Source organism: Gracilinanus agilis, chromosome 1 (genome assembly GCF_016433145.1).
Source record: "Gracilinanus agilis isolate LMUSP501 chromosome 1, AgileGrace, whole genome shotgun sequence".
Classification (NCBI taxonomy): Eukaryota; Metazoa; Chordata; class Mammalia; order Didelphimorphia; family Didelphidae; genus Gracilinanus; species Gracilinanus agilis.
In genome coordinates, this window is record NC_058130.1 from 31189812 (window position 1) to 31201217 (window position 11406).

At 45.4% G+C, this 11406-nt stretch overlaps 1 protein-coding gene across 1 annotated transcript in view; it reads right to left on the bottom strand.

The window, feature by feature from the left end:
* LRIG1 (leucine rich repeats and immunoglobulin like domains 1) overlaps window positions 1-220 on the bottom strand; it is a 139492-nt gene extending 139272 nt beyond the window's left edge. The window contains exon 1 of the mRNA XM_044675768.1: window positions 6-220. Coding sequence (XP_044531703.1) covers window positions 6-220 — 215 coding nt within the window. The remainder of the gene's footprint in view (window positions 1-5) is intronic.
* Between the last annotated feature and the right edge of the window lie 11186 nt (window positions 221-11406).

Below are 11406 nucleotides of genomic sequence, written 5' to 3' on the forward strand. Positions count from 1 at the left end.
CTTACAGCGTGACGGTCCAGGCGGGGATGTCCCGGGGCAGTGCGGCCAGCCCCAGCCCGCTGCAGTCTAGCAGGGCCCCGGTGCAAGTGCAGTTGGAGGCGCAGGGCGCGCCGGGCCCCGGGGCGGCAGCGAGTAGCAGCAGCCGCAAGCCGAGGGCCAGCAGCAGGCGAGGGAGCGGCCACCGCGGGGCCCCGGGGCCTCCCCAGCTGCGCCCCGCCATCTTGGCTCCGGCGCGGTCCGGTCCGGCCCGGCGGGGTAGGGGCGACCGGCAGGAGCTTCGGGGGGGTTTGCAGGGAGCACAGGCACCCGTCCGGAGCGGACGGGCGGGTGGCAGGGAGATCCGCGGCTCAGCCCCTCAGCACTAAGCGCCCAGCATCGCCGCTGGGCGCAACTTCTGTGGCCGGGCCGGAGCGTCCGGGAGTCCGAGTCCTAGCGCCCGGGAATCCCAGCAAAAGAGCAAGGAAGGACGCGGGGGCGGGATCCGCGCCCTCCTCTTCCTCCTCCTCCTCCTCGGTTTCTTCCTCCCGGGGCTCCCTCAGTGGCCCTGCGGCTCAGCTAGCCCACAGCCCCGGGCAGTGGGGGGGAGTCCGCGCTCATCCGGGAAGGGCCGTCCCAACACGAGCTGCTGCAAACGGGGCAGGCGAGCCCCGGTCCTCCTCCACGTCCCCCGCACAAGTGGCTCAGTCCCGCGACTGTCCAGCCGCAAGGGACATCGTCTCGCTCAGTCCGCAGGACTTCGGTTCCGCACGCCTGACCCCCTTAGCAGGTTCGGCTCCACTCGGTGCACGTCTCAACTCGGCCTCGGACCAGGCTCTGCACGACTCAGCTCAGTTCCGCTCCCGGCACAGCTTGACTTTGCAGCGCTCACCGCTCTTCCAACTCAGCTCAGCTCCACTAGGCTCGGCGCGGCTCTGCTCGGCTTAGCTAGACACTGTGCACGGCTCCGGCTTAGTTTCCCTCTGCACCGCACCACTTCGCTCTGTGCACGGCTCTGCCCCCACTCCGCTCGCCTCCGTACGGCTCTCGCACCGTTCAGCTCTAGCCCCGCGCGCCCAAACAATCGCTCTCCCAACTCTCCGGGTCCCCGCAGCCCCGCCCCCCCGCCGCAAACGCCGCCGCCGCCGCCGCGCGCTTGGGCCTGGCCCACGTTGGATACATTGCAACATGTCCCGGCTCCACCTCCTCGCTCGATCTCCATTGGCTCGGGGCAGAGGGTCCTGGGGCCGCCGCATCCTAGAGCCCTTTGATTGGCCCAAGTGCGGCTTCCAGTCCCGCCCCACTCCTCCCTGGGCCCCACCCCCTCCCTTCCCCGCCTTGGGGCACCGAGCCCCTACTCTCTTTTCCCACCCAAGGTGTGAAAGGCTGGGGAATGGGGAGGGACTCTCCCGCATCCCCACCCCCGGCTTCTTAAAGGAGAATCGCCTACTCTACCCAGAGACTTTGGGAGGAGGACTGGGGCCCGGGGGAGTCCCTCCTACTGTCTTCCTTCAGGTCCGGAAGACCAGCAAAGTTGGGAAAGTATGCAAAGCTCTCGCGGCTGGGTGCAAGCTGCAGGCGAGTCACCCCTCAGACCCTAGGCTTTTCCTCCATCCCTGAGGAGCAGCTCCCGAAATATGCACTGAACCTGCCCCCTAGCCATCTTCCAGGTGCCCACCCCGGGGCAGGGCGGGGGATGGGGGTGTCGAGGCCATATGCTTATGGCCCCTTTGCTTCGGTGGAGGGCGTCAGGTCCGGTTCTATTTGTTTCTTTGTGCTTGGGGGGGAGGCGGCGCGTCCCAGAAATTGTAGATGGTCCCAGGGGCAGGCTTTGTTGCAAGGCTTTTGAAACTCAGTCATATTTCCATGATTTACAAGGGGACTCGATTTGCATAATCAGCGTGTGCTGCAGAAACCTAGTCTAGACCGTGGTTACCCCCTCCCCCTTCTGAGTCTTGGCTGTAAGATACTTCTGCGAATCCTGGTTATAAAAAAGGGAGGGGATATTAAAAAACAAACAAACAAATCCATTCTCCCCCAACCTCGAAAAGACCCCGATCACAGCGATCGGAAAAGAGAAGATCTCAAAGAAGAAACCTCCATTTCTTCGAGGCGGTTTCTAACTTTGGTACCGGTCGGGAGAGAGTGGCCATGTGCTACAAAGGCAAATTAAAAACGCACACACTTTGTTAACTGGGTGATGTGTAGCTCATCTCCGCCTCCAGACATTTGGCGTTCTCCTGTGTCTCACATCCATCCCCCGAGGATGCAAGTTTCCAATATAACTGCACACCTTGTCGTAATTTACTGTTTACACATAAACATGGAAAATAAACTGGATGTGTCGGTTGAAAAATATTTGCTTCTGCAGATTAGATCTTAGTGAGAGAAGAGGCTCAGTTCCAAATGGGAGTCAAAAGCAGTCCTTCTTGGTTAATGTTCTTTACGTTTCACTTTATCCTGGGAGCCTGCTTTAAGGGAACATACAAACTACATGGAATTCCCCCGCTGTCGTAGGCTTGCCTCTCAGGTTTAACACACACACACTCTCACACACACACATACACACACCAGCACGTGTGTTCTTGGTAACTCAAGTAAAAGCATTCCTGTCTCTTTATAATACCAATATGGTCCATGAAATTGCTGTTTATTTAATGAAATACACACAGTAACCCTCCCAGCAAACTGGGGGAGGGGGCTTCTTCCAGAGAGAGACTTTATTTTTATCTTTGTATCCCCAGCACTGGTATCCTGCAGTCGGGCAATAAACATAGAGAATAATCATAGTTAATAATTTTTGCTGTTCAGTCCCGGGACTCTTCAAGACTCCATTTGAGGTTTTCTTGGCAAAGATATTAAAGAGATTTGCCATTTCCTTCTCTAGCTCATTTTACAGATGAGAAGACTGCAAGCAAACAAGGTTAAGTGACTTGCCCAGAGTCCCACAGCTAGTAAGTATCTGAGGTCACATTTGAACTGAGGTTTTTCTGACTCCATACCAGGTGCTCCATCCACTGCTTTACCTACTTGCTAGGTGCTAGGCGATGTGGAAATTTGATCCTCACAACAGTCCTCAGAGGTAGGGTGCTATTATTATACTCAACAGCAAACAAGGACTAAGTGACTTCCCCAGAGTTACAAAGCTATTGAGTGTCTGAGGCCAACTTTGAACTCGGGTCTCCCTGACTCCAGTCCCAGCCTCTGTATGTGTCAGGAACTATGCTAGATGATAAGAATACAAACAAATGCTAGGCTCAATTTTTTACTGGGAGAGACATGTAAATAAATAAATACACAGATAAATGCATTTCAGAATGTCAGAATGAGAAGAGACCTCTGAGGCCATCCATCTCATCTAGTAGGTTGTCTCCACTCAAACATGATCCTCCTCTTCCACCTCCCTAATTGGGGCCATCCCACCTTCACTTGATGTTCTCCAACAGAGGGGAATCCACCACCTCTCCTTCTATGTAGCTCGTTATTGTTGTTCAGCCCTGTCCAACTCTTCATGAACCCATTTGAGGTTTTCTTGGTAGACGTATTGGAGTGTTTTGACATTTCCTTCTCCAGCTCATCTGACAGATGAGAAAACTGAAGCAAACAGGATTAAGTGACTTGTCCATGGTCACATGGCTAGAAAGTATCTGAGGTCAAATTTGAACTTAGGTTTTCCTGACTCTAGATCCAGCACTCTAGCCATTGAGCCACTTTGCTGCCCGATATTCAGCTTACTCTCCTTCGGAGAACTAAGAGAGTGAGGACGTTTTTCTTGGAACCAAACCTATATTTGCCCCTTTTGCAGCTTCCACTCGCTGTTCATTAATTTTTGAGGCTGAGTAAAACAAATCAAATCCTTTTTAATGGCAGCCTTCTATATGATTTGAAGGGTGCTATCATGTCCTCTCTAAACTCTTCTGCAAGAATCCTTTCAACAAATCTCAGAATGCTAGAAGGAGAAGAAGCTTCTAATCTCACTTCTGGCATTTAATTCCTGTGTGACTTAATGCCCTTGGGTCTGTTTCCTTATCTGTAAAATAAGGGTGTTAGACTTAGAGGTATACATCTGTGGTCATCTTACCTCCCTAGTCCTCAGTTTCTACCTCTGTAAAATAATGAGTTGGACTAGATGATGTCTAAGGTAAGCTTCTTTCTCTTAACCTTTGATTCTATTGATGATTCTTCCTAGTTACTCTCCCCTGAACACTCCGAATCTTATTTTAAAAAGTTAATTACTAGGGGGAAGCTGGATAGCTCAGTAGATTGAGAGTCAGGCCTAGAGATTGGAGCCTAGGTTCAAATCCTGCCTCAGACACTACCCAGCTGTGTGACCCTGCACAAGTCACTTGACCCCCCCCCCCATTGCCTACCCTTACCACTCTTCTGCCTTGGAACCAATACACAGAAATTAAGAGTTTAAAAAAAATTTAAAAAAATAAAAAGTTAATTGCTGACATTTATATATCCTTTGAGCCTTAGCTTTAAAGCTGCCAGGAACTTTCCATATATTATCTCATTTGATCCTTATCAATGTCCTTCTTAACTAAAAACCAAGCCCAGTATTGCAGTTGTGGTCTGACTAGAGCAGAGAGAGCTCAACAGGGCCAATGCCTCCTGCATTCTGGACATATGAGCCTCTGTGAATTCTTCAGTGGGTCACATTACCTCCACAACTGCCATATTTTACTCTTGGTTTCTATTGAGTTTATAGCTTATTAAAATGAGGGGCCACCTAGTCATGTGTCTACGCATCATCGCCTTTTGAAGCTGATTTTTTTAAACAATCCATTAATGCAATAATTTGCATTTACTGCTATTCCATTTCATCTCATTAGATTTAGCCTCTTGAAGTCTTATTTGGTCCTGATTCTATCCTCTATCATGTAATCCCCCCACACCCCAATTGTCACCTGGGCATTTGAAAAGCATGTTATCTATGTCTTCTATTAAGTCATGGATACATATGTTGAACAACACAAGGCAAAGGAAATATTCCCGAGACATTGAGCTAGAGATCTTCCTCTAAGTTGATACCAAGCCATTATTGACTTCTCTTTGGATCCAGTCGTTCAACTCCCAAGCACACCTAACTATCTTTTGCCCAGTCCACATCTCTCCAACTTATACACAAGGATGGATAGATTGAGAGAGAGACAGAGAAAGAGAGTCAGGCCTGGAGATGGCCTCAGATACTTCTAAACTGTGTGCCTGGGCAAGTCACTTAACTCCCATTGCCTAGTCCTTACTATTCTCCTGTCTTATAACCAATATAGGGAACTAGGAAGTGTCTAAGGTCAAATTTGAAACCAGGACCCTCTGTCTGGGCCTGGCTCTCAATCCACTGAGCCACGTAATTGTCCCCTCTACTCTCCATTAGCCATTTTTACTCTGTCCTTTCCAAACCAAAGATCATTCCATTTGGCAAAGAAGGCAGAAGCAAAGTCAGCACTGTGCCATACACCAGAACAGTGATTTTCTTCCTCTTCTGATTCTCCTTTTTATTTTTTGTATCTTTTATATCTCTTTTATAAAAGAAGAAATACTTTTTTATTGTTCTCATGCTAGCTGATTTTGAGCTATTATTCTTCATTTACAATTCTTGTAGGTCAGAACCATCCGTTTTCATTTTCCATTACCAACTCTCACTTCTTTCTTTTTCCTTTTTTTTTTTAAGGAATTAGATTTTTAAAAACATTTCATTGAAGCCTTTTGTCTTTTACGTTATTTCCTGACTTCTCATGACCCACTTCTCTTGACTTCTCAAAACTCACTCAGATAAAGTTTCTTTTCACACATGCCTTTTAAGAATCTCAGTTGAGGGATAGTTCAATGGATCGAGTGCCAGTCTGAGACTTCCTATCTCTGTGGCCTGGGCTAGTTACTTAACTGCCTGGTTCTTGCCACTCTTCTGCCCTGGAACCAATACCTGGCATTGATTCTAACAAGGAAGGAAAGAGTTTAAAAAAATTAAGTTGACTGATGATGTCCACAATGATCTATGACATCCTCCCTTTTCCTTCTTAGTAGAATTGTTTGTTTGAATCTTTTCAATTTCATTATTGAAAATTTCTCAAACTACTTGAACTGAATTCCTTTCTAGAAATATTGTTTACTCATCGTGCCTGGAATTCTCTCTCTCTTCATCTCCATATCATAGCTTCTGTGACTTTCTTCATGAATCAGCCACATTCTTGTATTCCACAAGAAATCAGTTCTGTCTTCCTTAATGCCAATTCATTTCCTCTGTTGCTTATCTTTTCTTTTACATGTATATATGTAATTATATTAATTGCTAATTGATATGAAATGAAATAACTTCTATTACTATATATTATTAAATTATATGCATATTATGTATTCAAAAATATTCTTGTGTATATATTTCTATGAGGTATATACACACAAAATCATATTTGCACATAGTTGTTTGGATGTCACCCTTATTTCGTTTTCTTTTTTTTTTTTTAACCCTTAACTTCTGTGGATTGGCTCCTAGGTGGAAGAGTGGTAAGGGTAGACAATGGGCATCAAGTGACTTGCCCAGGGTCACACAATTGGGAAGTGTCTGAGGCCAGATTTGAACCTAGAACCTCTCGGCTCTAGGCCTGACTCTCAATCCACTGAGCTACCCAGCAGCCCTTCACCCTTATTTCTTAACAATAGAGACCCTGTCCTTTTATTTCTTTGTCCTAAAAAGGATTATCATTGCCTTGTTTATAATGCTTAATAAATGCTATGCTTACTCATAAAATGATAGGTTCATAAATTTAGAGTTAGAAGAATCTCAGAGGTCATCACTTTCCAAATAAGGAAACCAAAGCTGGAAAAGTAAGACGTATTGATCAGGTTCACACAGGAGGAATAATAACAGAGTCATAATTTGAACCTAGTTCCTCCCGTTTGTTGCATTGAACTGAATTTACTCACAATTTCTAGCACCAGAAATTCAGGTCTTTTGGTTTCATGCTTTTCATCCAAAATACTAGGTACCCAGAGGTCGAAAAACCCCAAACCTCTAACCAGCAGAGATCTCAGACATGAGGATGCGTGCCCACAAGCTTAAGTTTAAGTGACTCCTGTGGTCTTGTTATGGTAAAGCAGGGGTCTGCCATCGAAAAGCTGAAATCTCTCCAATAACACTGAGGAGGGGGCACAGGGGGAGGCTTTGGCAGCAACTCTAGTCTATGGCACAGCAATGAAGTCATGTCTACTCCTCATACCATCTGTGGAAGTTTGCCCACCCCCTAACGGTCCACTTTGCTTTGGGTTGAGTGTGTGCTGAGATAACAGTCATGTTGCTGCATATGGGGAAATTATCAGTAATTGAGTCCAAATGGCAGCACCCTAAGAATCGATGCCACAGCTAGCAAACAGCAAACCCCATGTTCAGGTGTCTGAACCTTGCTTTCTACTGGCCACTCAGGAGAAAAGCGCTCCCTGGATCAATAGCCTTTGGATTTGGGGGCTCCCTACACCTGTCGCCCCATGATGACATTTTAACCACCTTAATTGGTTATATGTAACTTCAGCTAAGTCTGTAGCTGGACCATCATTAGTCTTTGGGCTGCCTCAAAGTACAGCCAGCTCCTAATTAGTGCTTTGGAAGGAATCTCAAGAATTCAAAGTCACAAATGTTCATGTGGCTATTTATGCCTGATCTGTGAGGAAGCGCCTTCCATATTGGTGTGATCGGCCACATCTGGACACACTGACCCCGACATTGCCACGTTATTCTGCACCTCTTCAAGTACGAAAGACACCAACCGACTGATCAACCAACCATTCCAAGTTATCGTTTGTATATAAAATATGATTATGTAAAATATGTTATGATCATATAAAATGTGTACCTGGCCAGGGGTAATATGAAGTATGAAATGGAATAACTCTTTGGTCTGGCAGTCAAAATCCTTTGTAGCCTGGCACCTTCCTACCTTTCTAGACTTCTGACACCTTTGTCCCCATCACTCTCTCTGCATTCTAGTGACACTGGCTTCTTTCCATGTTGTGCCTCACACTATTGTTTCACTCTCTTTCCCAATTTGGGGCATTTTCCCTAGCTGAATCCGGCACCTGGAATGCTCTCCTTCCTCATCTCTGCTTCTTGGCTTCGTTCAAATCCCAGCTAAAATTCATCCTCTCACAGGAAGCTTTTCCAGATTCTCCTTAAGTTTAGTGAGGTCCCTCAGATGTGTGTGTGTGTGTGTGCGCACATGTGCATGATACACACAGATGTATGTATTTCTATTTATTATATAGACATACACACATATATTCATATATCTTGTTTGCCTATATTATTGTCTCCCTCATTAGACTATGAGTTCCTCCAGGGCAGGAAATGACTTTTGTCTTTCTTTGCATCCTTATTGCTTAGCATGATGCCTGGCACATCGTTGACTGAATAATTATGTAGGTGGCTCCTAGATCTAGATAGCCCTTGAATTCAGAGTAACGTGGTATTACTAGATTAGTATTATATGTTAATTATATAGGTATTAGAGTAATATAGTTTTAGTATAATTAGTATTATATAGTATTAGATTAATATAATATTAGCATTTTATATAGTATTGTTATATACTGTACAGTATTAGGGTAATATAGTATTATTACCAAGGCAGAAGAGAAATAAGAGGTAGTTGATGGGGGTTAAGTGACTTGCCCAGGGCCACACAGCTAGGCAGTGTCTGAGGCCAGATTTGAACTCAAGATCCCCTGTCTTCATGCCTGGTTCTCTATGCACTGATTCCCCTGGCTGCCCCATTCCCTATTTTTTTAATTTAAACATTTATTAATATTCATTTTTAACATGGTTACATGGTTCATGCCCATTCCCTATTTTTTTATGCATCACTGTTCTCTCAAGACAGCCTCAGGGGCAGCTAGGTGGCTCAGTCGATAGAGAGCCAGACCTAGAGACAAGAGAGGTCCAAGGTTCAAATCTGGCCTCAGAGACTTCCTAGTTGTGTGACCCAGAGCAAGTCACTTAACTTCCATTGCCTAGCCCTTAAAGCTCTTCTTGGAGCTGATACTTAGTAAGGTAAGTAGTTAAGGAAAAAAAAAACCTTGACATTTAGTCAGTAAGCAATACCTACTATGTGCCAGGCACTCTGCCAAATGTTAGGGATACAAATCCTGAAAGAAAGACAATGGCAGCTTTCTAGGAGCTTACAATCCAATAGAGAAAAACAATACACAAAAGGACCTTGAAAAGGGAGAGGGGGAAGGAACAAACAGTTCAACAAATCATTGGATTAATCAGTTCTCTCCTTGCCTGGCACATTAAGGGAGATGCTTAATAAGTGTTGCTTGATTTAGAGTTCAGCCTTTAGTACACATGGATGATGCCCAAAAGTTGACAGTTTGCTTGCTGGTCTATTCCAATGGCTAATAATTGCCTGCAGATTCATCCCCTTATGAGACTTGTATTCTGATGATCATCCTGCTTTGTGTTTGTGTTGGGTCTTCACTCAAGAAAAATCAAGCGCTGTGTACTCATTAGCTCCTCCTAACAATCTTGTCATAAAGAGAGAGATTGGCATGGCAGAGGGAAGCAGTGGAGCCAAGATTTCTTAATGAGGGCAGGGGGAGAATAAAGGAACAGCTCTTAGGCGTTCTGGCCCCCATTCTACATTTTCCTCCTTGGAAAAAGAAATGTTCATTCTAATTCCAGGAATCTGCAAATATTGATTAATGAAAACATAATGGGAAGGCTTGCTGATTTAATGGCCAAAGATCAAGCCCGAGATACCAAGCCTTTTCTTCAGAAGAGGTAGAACTAGAAGGATCACTTGGCATGGTCTGTTGCCCCATCATTTTGTCAGTGGCAAAGCTGAGATGCAGGAGGCTTGCCCAAGAAGTCCCAGAAAGCAGGGAGCAGAATGTGAATTTAAACCCAAGGTTCTTTATTCCAAATCCAGTGCCCTTTTCCCAACACTCAGAATCCTGTCCTGGGTAAATGAGGAACTAATGAGGAAGTAAAATATTTGGGTCTATTTCCTTCAGTAAAACTTCAAGTTTACTTTATATAATTCTTCCTCATACTCTTATATTCCATCTATATTTAATATTCTCTGTGCCCAGCTTTCTATCTTCTAGTCACATGCCTGGAATGTTCTTCCTGTTCACCTCCACCTCTCAGAATCCCTGGATCCTTAAGAGGTAATTCAGGTGTGGGCAGCTAGGTGACTTGATGGAGAGAAAGCCAAACTTGGAGACAGGAAGTCCTGGGGTTCAAATCTGACTTCAGATACTTTCTAGCTGTGTGACCCTGGGCAAGTCACTTAATTCTAGGTGCCTAACCCTTACTGTTCTTCTGCCTTGGAACCAATACACAGAGCTAGGAAGAGTCTGAAGCCAGATTTGAACCCAGGACTGCCTGGCTCTCAAGCCACCACACCACCTAGCTAACTGCCCCATTTTATAAATTTCCAACAATTATGTAAATATCAGTTATATCATGAATGAATTAACCAAACAAAGAGGAGTGGAGAAAGGGCAGGAAGCCTGTGTATGGAAGTCCCTGGAGCTTCCTGAGCAGGGGAAGTTTGGGGTCATGCCTGTATTTTAGGAAGATCACTATGACAGTTATGTGGAAGGTCAACTGGAGAAAGGATGAAGCCATTCGGAGGCTACTCTAATCACCAGAACCCTGGAGAAGTGGTGGCTGTATGAGCAGAGAGGAGTGGACAGAAGTGACAATGGGAAGGGAGCAACAAGATTTGACCGATATAAATGGCATCTCCTTTGGTCAAGCCTCTCCTGACTCCATAGCTGTATATTTTGGTTATTCTCATATGTGTATGTGTCTCCCTCATAGAAGTTAAGCTCCTACCTTATTTTTGCCTTTGTTTCCCTGATACTTAATTTGGTGCCTGGCATAAAGGGAATTCTTATTAAATGTTAATTGATAAGAAACTAGCTATGCTGGGAAGGGGCAGCATGGAGGTGCAGTGGATAGAGGGCAGAGCCTGGAGTCAGGAGGATCTGAGTTCAAATCCAGCTTCAGACACTTATTAGCTGCATGACCTTAGGCAAGTCACTTTACTCTGTTTGCCTCAGTTTTTTTCATCTGTAAAATGAGATGGAGAAGGAAATGGCAAATATGACCAGTATCTTTGCCAAGAAAACCCTAATTGGGGTCACAAAGAGCATTCTAATACAACTTGAAAATGACTGAACAAGAATGTGCTAGGAAGGGTCACCCTCCTCTGTATTCGCTCCACTTTCTTGTGTCTTTCCTAAAATGTAGTGCTTGGAATTGAAAACGCTCATAGAATTCTAGTACAACTATCTGGAAAGGAATTAAGGTCATCAAATCTGACTCCTTCATTTTACAAAAGAGGAAACTGAGGCCAAGAAGTGATCTGCCCAGGGTCTCCCAGCTATTTTATATCTGAGGCAGGATTCAAACTCAAGTCCTTCTGA